This window comes from Dama dama, chromosome 30 (genome assembly GCF_033118175.1).
Source record: "Dama dama isolate Ldn47 chromosome 30, ASM3311817v1, whole genome shotgun sequence".
NCBI classification, from domain to species: domain Eukaryota; kingdom Metazoa; phylum Chordata; class Mammalia; order Artiodactyla; family Cervidae; genus Dama; species Dama dama.
The window spans coordinates 72,983,201-72,999,549 of NC_083710.1; the positions used below are offsets into that span (position 1 = coordinate 72,983,201).

Sequence of the window (16,349 nt, forward strand, 5' to 3'; positions counted from 1 at the left end):
CTAACTGTTGCTTCTTGACCTGCATACAGGTTTCTCAGGTATCAGGTAATGTGATCTGGTCTTCCCATCTCTTTAAGAATTTTCTACAGTTTGTTGTGATCCACACAGTCAAAGGCTTTAGTCAGTGAAGCAGAAGTAGATGTTTTTTCTGTAATTACCTTGCTTTTTCTGTGACCAACAGGTGCCAGCAATTTGATCTCTGCTTCCTCTGCCTTTTCTAATTCTAGCTTGTACATCTGGAAGTTCTCAGTTCATGTGCTGCTGAAGCCTAGCTTGAAGAATTTTGAGCATTACTTTGCTAGCATGTGAAATGAGCCCAGTTGGGCAGTAGATGAAACATTCCTCTGTCCATATGGGAATCTAGTAAAAGTAGGAACCTTTTTAAAGTCAGCTAAAGCTGCCTCAAATCCCCAAAGAACCTTCAGGACTCAGTGTCTTAAAATAGGAAAGAGAAAAATGTGGGTTATATTTTTCATATCAATTATGTTTATTATTGCTATCTTTTCTACTTTGTAAATCAATGTGTGTTACTTTATTGAAATGGGTACATTTTTATAAACTTTAATTTGCAGGCATCAGAGACTCCAACCCTACAAGGCCTTTCCTTTTCTGTCAGGCCTGGTGAACTGTTAGCTGTAGTCGGACCTGTGGGCGCAGGAAAGGTAAGTTGTGATGTCTTTTGTCAGATTCAATGCAATACCACAGCCCCTGTTAAATTCTCAGAGTGGAACCTAGAGCTGAGTGTGACTCAGTTTGAATTGAGTGTGTCTAGAACAGTGTTCCTCTAGGTGTGTTCCATGGAACATTCATTTTACGAGAAAGTTTCATGGCCAAATAAATCTGGATAAATGCACACTATCTTTTTCTTCTTGGTGCTTCACTTTGCCCAGTTAGGAACTGCTTGTGGGGAATTTGGATGTCTCAGTGAAGGAAATTATTTAAGTGACAACTGTTCAGGATAGACAGAGACAATGGGGAGTTCTTTTCATCTTAGTGGCCCTTCCAAGAAGTCTGGAGGTAGTAAAGGCTCTTCCTGGAAGCTTTGAGCATTTCCTCCTGTGATTTGATGTGATCCTGCCAGTGCACGTGTAGTGAATGTTCTCCACGTGCTGGAGCTAAAGGTATGGATATGAGCAAGACTCTGACTCTCTGCCTTTCAGAGGCAACCAGGTTCTGGAGTGAGACAGATATGCAGGCAGGTTATATTAGCCCAATGTGATGAGAGCTCTGATGGTATGGATACACACCACATCTCACATCTGTGTGATGTTAAAGATTGAAAGGAAAGGTGCACGTGCACTTGGTCTGAAACAACAAAATACAGAAATCTAATGTGGGATGTGGGCTTCCCTGGTGGCTCAGTGGTAAAAGAATCCCCCTGCCAATGCAGGAGACACAGGTTCGGGTCTGGTCCAGGAAGATCCCACGGGTTGTGGAGCAACTAAGCCTGTGCACCACGACTGTTGGGCCTGTGTTCTAGAGCCTGGGAGCTGCAACTACTGAGCCCATGGGCTGCAGCTGCTGAAGCCTGTGCATTAGAGCCTGTACTCCTCAACAAGAAAATCCGTGCACTGCAATGAAGACCCAGCACAAGCAAAAATAAATAAAATTAGAATTGTGGTATGGCAGAAACCAACACAGCATTGTAAAAAAAAAAATGAAAAAAAAAATAAAAGAACTAAAAATAAATAAATAAAATTATTTTGTAAAATGTGGGATGTGTATATGAAAGGGTGCTAATTTCCTCTATGATGGACTTTGCTCTGCAGACACAACTCACTTCACAGTTCTTTCAATTAATCATCTTTGGATATATTCTTCACACATAGATTTTAAACAAGTGTTTGTTAAGTAAAGGATAACAGATGCAGGAACAAATGCACTAAACATCAGATACAGAAAATACACATCCTGCCAGGCTCTGCTAGAGAGGGATGTTAAACATTCTTAATTATTCTTTGCTGAGTAGAATTTCATTTGGCGGATATTTGGGCAGAGTAGATTGTTTATACTATTAATATCTTCCTTGTCAGTCATTATTTTCATTGACCATTAGTGTTATTTTCAATTTTTTTGTGTGTCAACTGCAAGGGCTATACTTTATCCTGTTCTAAATGAAAATGTTCTATTGTGTATCAAGCACCAGGGTGGAGTCGACTGTGTTGCGCAGGGTGTTCCATCCTGAGTGCTTCCTGTTCACATGTGTGGGTTCTCCTCTGTTTCAGTCCTCACTGTTATGTGCTCTGCTGGGGGAGCTGCCCCCAGGCCAGGGGAAGATCAGGGTGCAAGGGAGGATCGCGTATGTTTCTCAGCAGCCCTGGGTGTTTCCAGGAACTGTGAGGAGTAACATTTTATTTGGGAAGAAATATGAAGGAGACAGCTATAAAAAAGTTATTAAGGCCTGTGCTTTGGAAGAGGTGAGTAATGACTTCTGCGTTGCATATATTTGAATTTCAAATGATGATAATGTTGATTTTAATCTACAAGTTTTGTTAAAAATTCTTTTTAAAAAATGGATTTTTGAATGTTGCTTAATATTTAAGCAGGTCTTCTTGGTAAATAATGCAGGCATATTTACATATGCTGCCGTTTTAATGCTTTTGGGATAATGACAGTCTCAGAATACATTATCTGCAGGGCGGGTTGTTTCATTCTGTGAAGTTTCATTCACTTTCAACTATTTCTAATGGAAAGTTACAAAAATTTACAAAAACAGAGAGCAAGGTATAATGAACCACCTTCAGCTTCAGCCAGGATCAACTGGTAGCCAGTCTTGCTGCATCTCTACCCCTGCCCTCTGCCAGCCCCACCCCCAGAGTATTGTGGAGCAAATCCTAGACCTCAAATTAATTTGTCTGTAAACATTTCATTAGTTTTCTCCATAGGAAATCTTTGGGGAAAAATAAATCACTATTTTATTTCACCTGAAAAATACCTCAAATTCCTGAATATCACCCACCTGCTAGTCTGTGTTTACATGTTGTTAGTCATTACACTGAGAAATCTCCTGCACCATTGTTGGAAACCACATAAGGTCTGCTCTCTGCACTTGGTTAATGCCTCCTTGCTCCCTTTCAGTCTATGAGTTTCTCTCTCCACTTCATTTTTGACTTGTAATTTATTATTTAAGGAAACCAGAATACTTTTAAAAAATTTTTAATACTGCATCATTTCACTGAGGGATATTATTTTCAGAAACAGCATTGAATTTCACAGAAAATGGTAAGATGAAAGGTATACCTGTACCTTGGGATTTAAATAAGATTAGTGAATAAATGATGAGAACTAAACTGATAGGAGAATATAATTTCGCAAAAAGAAAGGAAAAAGGGTAAATAATGTTAAATACTATGTTACTCTCTCGGGTTGTAAAATAATGAATAGTGAATAGTGTATGAATAATGAATGAATAGTGTAAAATAGTGAATAATAGCATTAAAGGTCTTACCCTGGGGTCTGTTCAGTGCAGTCTGGACATCTGACTGTTCTTTTGTACTGAGAGGAAAATACGGAGACAGATTTTCAAAGGTGCGGTGTTGAAAGCTCCAGACCTGCTTTGTGAGGAAATAGTAATTCTCCTGGATCAATGGCTTGAACATCATAGGTTGTATCAGGCGCACGCGTGTGTGTATGCTAAGTCACTTCAGTTGTGTCCAGCTCTGCGGCCCCATGGACTATAGCCCACCAGGCTCATCTGTCCATTGAATTCTACTGGCAAGAATACTGGAGTGGGTTGCCCTGCCCTTCTCCAGGGGACCTTCCCAACCCAGGGATTGAACCCACATCTATTATGTCTCCTGCATTGGCAGGTGGGTTCTTCACCACTAGCACTACCTGGGAAGCCCTGTATCAGGTGAGTGGCATGTTAAAATGACGTGGACAGAGTTGTTTGTTTAATGGGCTTGTTTCTTTCTTCTGGGTTCTTGTTCATGGGTGATTGTATGTTTGCGGAAATGATGTCAAATTAGCAGGAATGAGATAGATTTTTGTTAGATGGTGTAGATACCATGTAAGAAAAGAAGGGAAAGCAAATGTAGAAGAGTCCATGTGCAAAGCATTTTTCTGTCTCTCACATGTTCACATGCGTACACAAAAATTAGATTTATGAGTTATTCGTTCTTTATGAGTGTCTTTGATGTTCCCATCCTCATTTTATAGTTAGTAAAACTGAGGCCTGGAGCGATGAGACACCTCATCTCTACATTTACAGCTCAAGATCAGATCCAGGGGGCTGATACTTTGTTGGAGCCTCGTGGGGTGACTGGACCAATAACGTGGGCAGTGTCCTGGGGCTTCACCCACCCTGGGCACATGTGCAATGTAGACTCTGTAGAAAGGGGCTCTGCAGGACTGAGCCGCATAGCATTTCTTCTGAACACGATGTGATGTTTGTAAACATGGACGGTGTAGTTGGGACATGGAGTTGGGTTCCATTCCTTCCTTGGCAGGAAGGGAGGCCCAGCGTGGAGAAGTAGCAGAGAGGAGAGCTCTGGCCCCAGCTTCATCACTTGCCTGCTGTCGCTCTGGACATGTCCTGTTACCTGCCTGGACCTCTGATGTTTCTGCAGCAAAATGAGGACATTGGATCAGACGGTTTCCAGGAGGTTTTGTTGCTGCTCTGAAATGTCATCTATGACTCTGATTAGCAAGAGGTCAGCATGGTCTTTATGACACCTGGGAACTACTTAGTAAGTTAAGAGAGCCTCTGCTTATCTCCTTTTGGATTCCAGATATTAGTGGATGGACATAAGACAATCACATGAAATAGTGGTGTCCTGGAGTTAGTCTGGCCGTAGACACAGAGACGGCATGTCTGGTAGAAAAGGCTTGGCCTTTGGAGAGAACAGTCCTGGGTAGTGACTCCACATGTTTGTCTCAGTTTCCTTTCCTGTTAAATGGGGGAGGGGTGGGGTTACTCTAAAGGCTACAGGAAATACCTGTGAAGTGTAAACAAGCCAGGATTTCAGTAAATGGTGGCTATTGTTAGTGTTCTAAGTTTTTTCTCTCCATCCATCCATATAAATATAATAAAGATTTCTCCTTACTATTCTCCATACTCCCACCTCCCCCAAATCCTGAAGGAAAAACCATAAAAAAGCAACAATTTTTTAAATTAATATATTTTTAAAATTGGAGTATAATTACAATATTGTGATGATTTTGCCATACATCAACATGAATCAACCACAGGTATACATGTGTCCCCCCATTCCTGAACCCCCCGCTCCCACCTCTCTACCCACCCTATCCCTCTGGGTTGTCCCAAAGTACTGACTTTGGGTGCCCTGCTTCATGCATCAAACTTGCACTGGTCATCTATTTTATGTATGGTAATGTACATGTTTCCATGCTATTCTCTCAAATCATCCCACCTGTGCCTTCTCCCACTGAGTCCAAAACTCTGTTCTTTACATCAGTTTCCTCTGCTTCCCTGCATGTAGGATAGTCATCACCATCTTTCTAAAAGCAACATTTTTATATAACATATGTTAGTAACAACTAGATGTATTACACTAGATCTGATTGAAGTAATTGTTTAAGTTCATTGAGCTGAAAGTTTTTCTGTAACAAAACAGGGAGACACGAACTAATCACACTGGCAGTGTTGATTCAGGCTGATGACCTTAACTCCAAGGTCTAGGAGTCAGAAGGCTCAGGAATTGAGTCCTAGTTGCTCTATTGACCAGGTGTTTGGTTTTGGCTGATTGATCTTTACAAGCTTGTTATTTCATCTGTAAAATGGAGAATTAATAAGACTATCAACCTCATGAGGTTGTTTTGAGGATGAAATGTGGTCGTGATTTTAAAGCAGCTGATTGCTAGGGACATAGCAAGTACTCTGTAAGTATTACTAGAATGATTTTGAAAATAAATTAATTCTTATTTATAAGCTCAGCCAGTTTCTGGTAAAATTATGTCCATAAAATGTGACATGTAAGAAAGAAGGTATCTGAGTATTTAGTTTCCATTGTTTGAGTTAATATTTCTATATTTTTATAGGTGCTCTACACATAGGACATTATATAAATGTACGATGACAATATTCTGTTACCATAATATAAGCAATATAGTATGTAACATTTGTCTATATGTTATCTTTAAGGCTTTTGCAAATGTTTAGTAAACACATATTTAAAGGTATCAAATTTATAAATTCTAGTTTAATATTTTTCCACATAGATCACTTACTTGGTCATTTTTTTCAGATTGCCTTGACAATCACAGGATAATAAGTTTATTGATACTTACATGAATAGGTATAGAGGCCTTCAAGTCTTGAGTTACTTTAATATTATCTTCCTTTCAAATATACTCTTCTTTCACTATCTGGCCAGCATGATGTGAAAGGGCAGGAGGCTCTGAACTGAGATGAGCTTGGTTCCGATTCCAGCTCTTCTGTTTAACAGCTGACTGTCCTCAGATCAATGATGTGACCCCACTTAGTTTCAGTTTCCTCATCTGTGAAATGGGGCCAGTGCTTGCTGTGCAGCTTGTTGTGAGGTTTAGAGATAATCAGCATCAGGGTCCAGCACAGATCTTACCCCCCAGGAGCTGAGAGAAGCTGTGTGCACGTGTACAAATGATGGAGCAGAATAAGATGGGTCCTTCATGAGAGATGAGAGATGTAAACAGAGCCTTAGGAACCCAGCAGGAAGAGATGAGTCCAGGATGGTGTCATGGGAGAGTGTGTGTGGGCTGAGCCTAGAAGGATGATGGGCCGGATATTGACAGGTGTGAGAGGAAGGGCGATTCCACATGGAAGAAAAGCTGGAAAGGAAGGCAGGGCTCCTGCTGCTTGTCTCCGGGATCCAGCCCACGTTAACCATTTCAGCAGTCTGCTCTGTGGTGTTTCTAGTGTTATCTCCACCATCACCGAAGGGCCCTTGATGTGCTTCTAGATGGATGGCATCAAACCAGCAGTGCCATTTCCTAGTTTACCTCTAGGTTGGGTGCCTGCTATTCAGTGAGAATTGGCTAAATTTAACTTAAAGATAACAAACATGAATAAGAATACCTTCCTGTTAGTGTAAGGAACTGTAATATATGCTCAGCTCAGGCTTTTCCCCTTTAATCTGATCAGAAAAGAGTGGCTGAGAAATCAGCTTGACTTGGTTTTACTTCAAATCCTCCAAAATGGTTTTCCCATTGGTGGCTTGTTCTTAAATAATTTGCAGAGTCAACAACACACCTGAAGTATTACTAACAGACTCAGAGATAGTTACCTATGTCCTGGAGAGAGAGGATGTAAGTGCCTTTTCTAGAATGTGGTTAAGATTGCTGTGTTACATCGTTGTGCTATTTTAAGAAGAAAACTATTTGAACAACATAAAATCAAAGCATAAAAACTAAGCAGAACAGTTTGCAAGAACTGTCAACAGTGAAAGAGAGGCCATGCAATTCTGTGTGTGTGTGAGGCCGAGAACTTAACATAGCTCATTTTTTTAATGACAACCAAAGGCAAGAGATGGTATTAATTTCTGAGCTCAAGAAAAAGAAGGTGAAGTAATTATAAATTATCACAACAGAGCAATTGCCGCCTTTTACCTGATGCACCTCCATTAAGCTTTGAGTGAGCAGAGAACCTGTGTGTCTACGTGTCTTTGTGGCTGTCAGGGAGGGTTATGATGGAGTCTCTTCTACTGTGGTCACATGTTTTGCATGTTATGATTCACACTGTGAACAGGGTCCCACTGTTGGCTTGATGAGAAAATAGAGGTCAGTCACCAACAGCAAATTACAATCAATTCATATACAGCAGATCCTCAATAAATATCTGTTAAAATGGTCAAATGCATAGATGCTGTCAAAAACTACAGAATGAAAACAAATTTAAAAACACTGAGAGGTTTCTTTATCTTCAAATTTACAGCTTAGTAAATCTGACATTTGCTTTTGAACTATGGTGTTGGAGAAGACTCTTGAGAGTCCCTTGGACTGCAAGGAGATCCAACCAGTCCATCATAAAGATCAGTCCTGGGCTGGGTGTTCATTGGAAGGACTGATGCTGAAGCTGAAACTCCAGTACTTTGGCCACCTCATGTGAAGAGTTGACTCATTGGAAAAGACCCTGATGCTGGGACGGATTGGGGGCAGGAGGAGAAGGGGATGACAGAGGATGAGATGGTTGGATGGCATCACCAACCCGATGGACATGGGTTTGAGTAAACTCTGGGAGTTGGTGATGGACAGGGAGGCCTGGTGTGCTGCGATTCATGGGGTTGCAGGGTCGGACATGACTGAGAGACTGAACTGAACTGAACTGAACTGAAATCTGACATTTACCCAGTGCTGTGGCTTCCCAGGTGGCTCGTGGTAAAGAATCCACCTGCCAATGCAGGAGACATGGATTCAATCCCTGGGTAGGAAAGATCTCCTGCAGGAGGAAATGGCAACCCACTCCAGTATTCTTGCCTGAAGAATCCCATGAACAGAGGGGCCTGATGGACTACAGTCCATGGGATTGCAAAGAGTTAAACATGACTTAGCAGCTGAACATGCATTCATGTTGATCAAATACTTGTATGAGGAACTAATGCTAGGAGTGTAAGATGGTAGTAGAACACATTTTATATCTTTTTCTCTTTCCCCTTTCCTATCTCTCTATAGGATTTTCAGCTTTTGGAGGATGGAGATATAACTGAGATAGGAGACAGAGGAACCCCCCTGAGTGAAGGGCAGAAAGCTCGGCTATGCCTTGCCAGGTACTTGGGGTTTCAGTTGCCATCCTGCCCCTCCTCCGCGGCTCCTAGTGGATGTGAGCACGCAGACCCCGCTCAGCGGGTGGGCCTGTGTGAAGCAGGGACTTGGCTGTTTCCATGGACTCTTGGAATGAACATGGAGTTGTTTGACATTGTTGTGATTCAGGGCTGAGACCCAGGGAGTGTGAAGTGTCTTCTCCTGATGTCTCTCTCTGTTTTCTAGAGCCGTGTATCAGGACGCAGACATCTACCTCCTGGATGATCCACTCAGCGCAGTGGATGCAGGAGTCAGCAGGCACTTGTTTGAACAGTGAGTTTGCTCCTGTTTTCTATCATCTCTGCTTTCCAGGAACCCTGTAGAGATCAGGAAAAGAACTCAGGAAAGCCTTTGTGCTTCAGAAGACTCAGCTCGCTCTGCCCTGGTGTCCCTCTCCCCCATCCCTTCCCTCCACAAAAGAGAAATCTTGTATCATGATGAGGCCAGGACAGGAAATACAGCAGGTGTTTCCAGTGAGTGGAGGACAGTGGGGTCAGTGCTTTAGGGAGTGAGGGATCGATGGTAGATTTCCCCCTGCTACTTGCAGTTGATGGATCCAGACACTGTGGATGGATCCAGACCTCAGGGATAAGAAAGATGATGTAGGGTTTTTAACAGAGTGAGCCTCCATAACCTGCTGCTTGGCTGCCAGCTCTTTTCCTCCATCATTTTTTTAAGACACATTAGAAGTGAAGCTTTTGGTGCTGTCATAGGGCTTCCATGGAAAGGCCTTGTTGGTTTATGCTTGTTATTCTATCACTTTCAAAATAAAGTCTGTAAGTCTGTGTGTGTGTTGGTTGCTCAGTCATTTCCGATTCTTTGCAACTCCGTAGGCTGTAGCCTACCAGGCTCCTCTGTCCATGGAATTCTCCAGGCAAGAATACTGGAATAGGTTGCCATTCGTTTCTCCAGGAGATCTTCACGACCCAGGGATCAAACCTTGGTCTCTTGCATTGCAGGCAGATTCTTTACCATCTGAGTTACCAGGGAAACCCATAAAGTCTAGAATTTGAGACTCATTTACTCCACATCTGAGTATGATTTCAGTCATTTCAAATTGCTTCATGGATGCTTAGTGGAATTAATACTTAGACTTACAATGTAGGGTCAACTATAATCTGGCTTGAGTCTTGTCTCTCATTCCTGCTTCTGGAATTTATAACTTGTGAGTGACTCTTGGTTGGCTACACAATGACTAAAGTAGAACAACTCCGATGCTTTTCTATGTATAATGTGTCCTAACACCCACTGACTGAGGCCTCTTACGGAGTCTAGACTGACTTTTTGAAAGCCTTGCGAACTTGTTTTTTTCCTAAAACAGCCTCCACATCTCCATGGTTAGTTATCTTGCTGTTGTTCACCTTGCTAAAGGCAACCATCCCTTCCAGCTGCACTTATTAACACCCTGCTGTGTGCACTGAGATCAATGCCCTTACAGATGTCACTGCACAAAACCTCTTAGTTTACAAGGAGGATGGTGAGCTGGGAGAGGGGAAGGACCCACACTGGGCAGAATAAGGGAGACTAGGATGGTCTGATCACTCACCTAGAGCCAGACATTCTGGAATGTGAAATCAAGTGGGCCTTAGGAAGCATCACTATGAACAAAGCTAGTGGAGGTGGTGGGATTCCAGTTGAGCTATTTCAAATCCTAAAAGATAATGGTCTGAAAGTGCTGTACTCAATATGCCAGCAAATTTGGAAAACTCAGCAGTGCCACAGGACTGGAAAAGGTCAATTTTCATTCCAATCCCAGAGAAAGGCAATGCCAAAGAATGTTCAAACTACCACTCATCTCACATGCTAGTAAATTAATGCTCAAAATTCTCCAAGCCAGACTTCAACAGTATATGAACCATGAACTTCAGGATGTTTAAGCTGGTTTTAGAAAAGGCAGAGGAACCAGAGATCAAATTGTCAACATCCGCTGGATCATCAAAACAGCAAGAGAGTTCCAGAAAAACATATCTTTCTGCTTTATTAACTATGCCAAAGCCTTTGACTGTGTGGATCACAATAAACTGTGGAAAATTCTGAAAGAGATAGGCATACCAGACCACCTGACCTGCCTCTTGAAAAATCTGTATGCAGTTCAGAAAGCAACAGTTAGAACTGAACATGGAACAACAGGCTGATTCCAAATAGGAAAAGGAGTACATCAAGCTGTATATTGTCACCGTGCTTATTTAACTTATATGCAGAGTACATCATGAGAAACCCTGGGCTGGATGAAGCACAAGGTAGAATCAAGATTGCCAGGAGAAATATCAATAACTTCATATATGCAAATGATACCACCCTTATGGCAGAAAGTGAAGAACTAAAGAGCCTCTTGATCAAAGTGAAAGAGGAGAGTGAAAAAGTTGACTTAAAGATCAACACTCAGGAGACTAAGATCATGGCATCTGGTCCTACCACTTCATGGCAAATAGATGAGGAAAGAGTGGAAACAGTGATAAACTTTATTTATTTATTTATTTTTTTGACCTCCTAAATCACTGCAGATGGTGACTTCGGTCATGAAATTAAAAGACCCTTACTCCTTGGGGGAAAAGTTATGACCAACCTAGGCAGTATATTAAAAAGCAGAGACATGACTTTACCAACAAAGGTCCATCCAGTCAAGGCTATGATTTTTCCAGTAGTCATGTATGGATGTGAGAGTTGAACTATAAAGAAAGCTGAGCACTGAAGAATTGATGCTTTTGAACTGTGGTGTTGGAGAAAACTCTTGAGAGTCCCTTGGACTGCAAGGAGATACATCCAGTCCATCCTAAAGGAAATCAGTCCTGAATATTCATTGGAAGGACTGATGTTGAAGCTGAAACTCCAATTCTTTGGCCTCCTGATGTGAAGAGCTGACTCATTTGAAAAGACCCCGATGCTGGGAAAGATTGAAGGTGGGAGAAGGGGATGACAGAGGATGAGACGGTTGGATGGCATCACTGACTCAATGGACATGAGTTTGAGTAAACTCCAGGAGTTGGTGATGGATAGAGTGGCCTGGCGTGCTGCAGTCCATGGGTCGCAAAGAGTCAGACACAACTGAGTGACTGAACTGAACAGCACTGATGATGTTCAGCTCTCGTTCCTTCCTCTGAGGAACCTGTCTCAACGTGGAGCTTGTTAAGACAGATGCCTGGGAAAAGATCAGCAGAGTCAAAGTTTAGAGGTTTAGATACAGTATAGGAAGTGCTAAATGAAAGTGGAAGTGGCATCTAGAGGCTTTCAAGGAAGTTGGAAAGCTCCCTGTGCCCGGGGTTGGGTGGGAAGTACCCTGGGGCCTGCAGGCTGGGCAGGTGTGGGGAGGCTGAGAAGAGGACCCAGTCCTTTGCTGAGTAGAAGCACAGGTGTGCAGGGAGGAGGAAGCGGGCTGTGAGGAGAACAGCAGGCACATCCTCACCTGGAGGAGGCGGGTGTTTGGCAGAGAGAAGCTGTTTGGAAATTCTCTCTGTCACATCTGTGATAGTTTCTAGGGTTGTGTCCATTCAAGCTGCTCTCACAGGAGACCAGAGCCTGGATGGCTTATAAATAGCACAAATTTGTCTCTCATGGTTCTGGAGGCTGGGAAAGTCCAAGATGAATGTGCTGGCAGATTCAGTGTCTGGTGAGGGCCAGATTCCTGTGTCCTCATGTGGATGTGGGGAAGGGGTGAGAGAGCCGTGTGGGTCCCTTTTATAAAGACACTCATCCTTTTCATGCAGCTCCACCCTCATGACCTGATCACCTCCCGATGGCCCCACCTCCTAATACCAACACAGTGGGGATTAGGTCTCAATGTATGATTTTTGACAACAAAAACATTCAGTCTATAGCAAAATTGTCACAGATGGGGGTGCTTAAAGAATAGAAATTAAATTTCTCACAGTTCTTGAGGCTACAGGTTTAAGATATGGGCAGGTTTGGTTTCCCCTGAGACCTCTCTCCTTGGCTTCTGACTGCATCAATCTCGCTGTGTCCTCACATGTTCTTTAATCTGTTTACATGCACCCCTGTGTCTCTGTCCTATTTTTTTTTTTTTGAAAAATTTTTATTGAAATACAGTTGATTTACTACATTGTGTTAATTTCTTTGTACAGCAAAGTGACTCAGTTATGCACAAATATATATTCTTTTCCATAATGGTTTATCTCAGGGTATTGAATATAGCTCCCTGTGCTACACCATAGGACCTTGTTGTTTATCCATTCTACACATAATAGTTTGCATCTGCTAACCTCAAATTCCCAGTCCATCCGTCCCCACCACCTCCTTCCATCCATGCAACCACAGGTCTGTTCACTATATCTGAGTCTGTTTCTCTTTTGTAAATAGGTTCATTTTTCCATAGTTTAGATTCCACATATAAGTGATATGATATTTGACTTTCTCTTTCTGAGTTACTTCACTTAGTATGAGAATCTCCAGGTCCATCCATGTTTCTGCAAATGGCATTCTTTCTTTTTTTTTATGGCTGAGTAGTATTATATTGTCTATATGTACCACATCTTCTTTATCTCCTCATCTGTTGATGGACATTTAGATTGTTTCCATATTTTGCTGTTGTGAATGATGCTGCTCTGAACATAGGAGTGCATGTCTCTTTTTGATTTATAGTTTAATCCAGATATATGCCCAGGAGTGGGGTTACTGGATTATAAGGTAATTCTATTTTTAGTTTTCTGAGGAACCTCTATTCTATTTTCAACAGTGCCTGCAGCAATTTATATTCCCACCAGCAGAGTAGGAGGGTTCCCTTTACTCCACATCCTCTCAGCCACTGTTACTTTAATGATGGCCATTGAAGCTTATGTGAGGAGATACCTCATTGTAGTTTTGATTTGCATTTCTCTAATAATTCACAGTGGTGAACTTCTTTTCTTGTGTCTGTTGGCCATCTGTATGTGTCCTTTGGAGAAATGTCTATTTAGTTCTTTTAACCATTTTTTGATTGGATTTTTTTGTTGTTGTTGAATTGTGTGAGCTGTTTTTATATTTTGGAAATTAAACCCTTGTTGTCTCATCATTTGCAAATATTTTCTCCCCCCTGTAGGTTGTCTCTTCATTGTGTTTATGGCTCCCCTTGCTGTGCAAATGCTTGTAAGTTTGATTAGGTCCCATTGTTTATTTATTTTTTAATTAAAAATATTATTTATTTATGGCTGTGGAGGTTTTCGTTTCTGTGAGGGTTTTTTCTAGTTGCAGCGGGCAGGGGCTGCTCTCTAGCTGTGATGCATGAACCTGTCATGGCGACGGCTCCTCTGGTTGCAGAGCCCGGCTCTGGTGCGCAGGCTCAGTAGCTGCGGTTCCTGGGCTCCAGAGCGCAGGCGCAGTAGTTGTGCTGCAGGGGCTGAGGTGCTTTGCGCCTGTGGGCTCTTCCTGGACCAGGGAGGGATTCCGTATCTCCTGCACTGGAGGGTGGATTCTTTGCTACTGAGCCACCAGGGAAGCCTCCATTTGTATATTTTTGCTTATATGTCTATTGCCTTAGGAGACTGACCTAAGAAAACATTGGTATAATTTATATCAGAAAATGTTTTCCCTGTAATCTCTACTAGAAGTTTCATAGCATCATGTCTTGTGATTAAGTCTTCAAGCCATTTATACTTTATTTTTGTGCATGGTGGGGGGTGTGTTCTAACCTCGTTGATTTACATGCCTGTGTCTCTGTCCTTATGTCTTAGTCTCCTCTTCATCTAAGCATACAAGTCAGATTAGATTAGGTCCAATATAATTAAGGGTAATGATTATCTCTTTAAAGTCCATGACACCAAATTCTAAGGTACTGATGACTAAGGTGACAACTTGTGAATCTGAGGGGACATGATTGATTTATAGCAGGTCCAGAATAGCAAAGTAGAGACTTCAGCAGAGTCAGCAAGTGTGAGAGGAAGGCCTGTGAGGAGCTCTAGGCTCTGGACACTAGGAACTGGATCCACGTCTACTAAGCAGGGGTTGTTAGACTGGTGGAACCTGCCCGTGTATAAAACACGCTTAGTGTTGGGGTGATGAAAAAGTTGTGGAGATGGAAGGTGGTGATGGCTGCACAATAATGTGAATGTACTTAATACCACTGGGCTATGTGCTTAAAATGGCAGGAACAGTAAATTTCATGTTAGGTATATTGTAACACACATACACACAAACCTGCATAGTAGCACTGAATCTTTGAGAACACGAGAGAACAGTGCAGATGACACATGGTATGGCCTCCCCCTCTCTGATCTGACCGTCCTTTCCCAGCCTATCCTGTTCATGGCTTGATGAATTTTCCCTTAGAGAAGTGCCTTGTCATGAGTTCAGTGACAGGAGCCAGTGCTGTGATAAGGATTCCCCATCTCCACCCACCTGGCGTTATGAATATCTCAGCCTCCCTGTTCCTAGCACCCCACCCTGAGCTCACAAATGTGTGTTACCCCATCCTGTGAGCATCTGCACAAGTTCTCCATCAGGGCAGGAAGAGATTCTGCCAGTCATTGCATCCATGTCACAAGGAAGGGAGAGTAAGGCATTTTGGTGCCAAGTACAGTGTGCTGATCAGAAAAGTTCCCCTGAGTTCTTTCTCAAACACAGGAGATATTTATAAAATCTTCTTCAATATTTTGGGTGCACCACTTTGGATATATACTTGATAGAAGCAAGCTTAAGACTGTTGTTTGTAATCAGAACCACACATTCTCTAGGGAAACATAAAGCAGAGAGCATGAAAGCAATTTAGGAAACCACTCAGCAGCAACTGGAGAGTGCTTTTTAAAATTTTTAAATTAATTAATTTATTTTAATTGGAGGCTAATTACTTTACAGTATTGTAGTGGTTTTTGCCATACATTGACCTGAATCGGCCATGGGTGTACATGTGTCCCCCATCCTGAACCTCCCTCCCATCTCCCTCCCCATCCCATCCCTCAGGGTCATCCCGGTGCACCAGCCCTGAGCACCCTGTCTCATGCATCAAACCTAGACTGGCGATCTAGTTCACATATGATAATATACATGTTTCAATGCTATTCTCTCAAATCATCCCACCCTCACCTTCTCCCACAGAGTCTAAAAGACTGTTCTTTACATCTGTGTCTCTTTTGCTATCTCACATATAGGGTCATTGTTACCATCTTTCTAAATTCCATATATATGTGTTAATATACTGTATTGGTGTTTTTCTTTCTGACTTACTTCACTCTGTATAATAGGCTCCAGTTTTATCCACCTCATTAGAACTGACTCAAATGCATTCTTTTTAATAGCTGAGTAATATTCCATTGTGTGTAAGTACCACAGCTTTCTTATCCATTCGTCTGCCTATGGACATCTAGGTTGCTTCCATGTCCTGGCTATTGTAAACAGTGCTGCAATGAACACTGGGGTACACATGTCTCTCAGTTCTGGTTTCCTTGGTGTGTATGCCCAGCAGTGGGATTGCTGGGTCATATGGCAGTTTGATTTCCAGTTGTTTAAGGGATCTCCACACTGTTCTCCATAGTGTCTGTACTAGTTTGCATTCCCACCAACAGTGTAAGAGGGTTCCCTTTTCTCTGCACCCTGGAGAGTGCTTTCAAGTTAGAGAATAGGATGGAACAATATGCTGTGAGATATGGTGGTCATGTGTAAACTTGGCCATGTTTTGTATTAAAAGT

At 42.2% G+C, this 16,349-nt stretch overlaps 1 protein-coding gene across 15 annotated transcripts in view; it reads left to right on the forward strand.

Annotated features, from left to right (window-relative positions):
- LOC133049209 (ATP-binding cassette sub-family C member 4-like) overlaps window positions 1-16,349 on the forward strand; it is a 152,604-nt gene that overhangs the window by 33,426 nt on the left and 102,829 nt on the right. For 14 of the 15 annotated variants that reach the window (XR_009691243.1, XR_009691244.1, XM_061133162.1 and 11 more), the window contains exons 10-13: window positions 573-662; window positions 2,226-2,417; window positions 8,608-8,702; window positions 8,923-9,009. Coding sequence is in view for 13 of the 15 variants with exons in the window: in XM_061133162.1 (XP_060989145.1) it covers window positions 573-662; window positions 2,226-2,417; window positions 8,608-8,702; window positions 8,923-9,009 (464 nt within the window). In the remaining 2 variants the exon portion in view is untranslated. The remainder of the gene's footprint in view (window positions 1-572; window positions 663-2,225; window positions 2,418-8,607; window positions 8,703-8,922; window positions 9,010-16,349) is intronic. The other variant, XM_061133163.1, reaches the window with a different exon arrangement.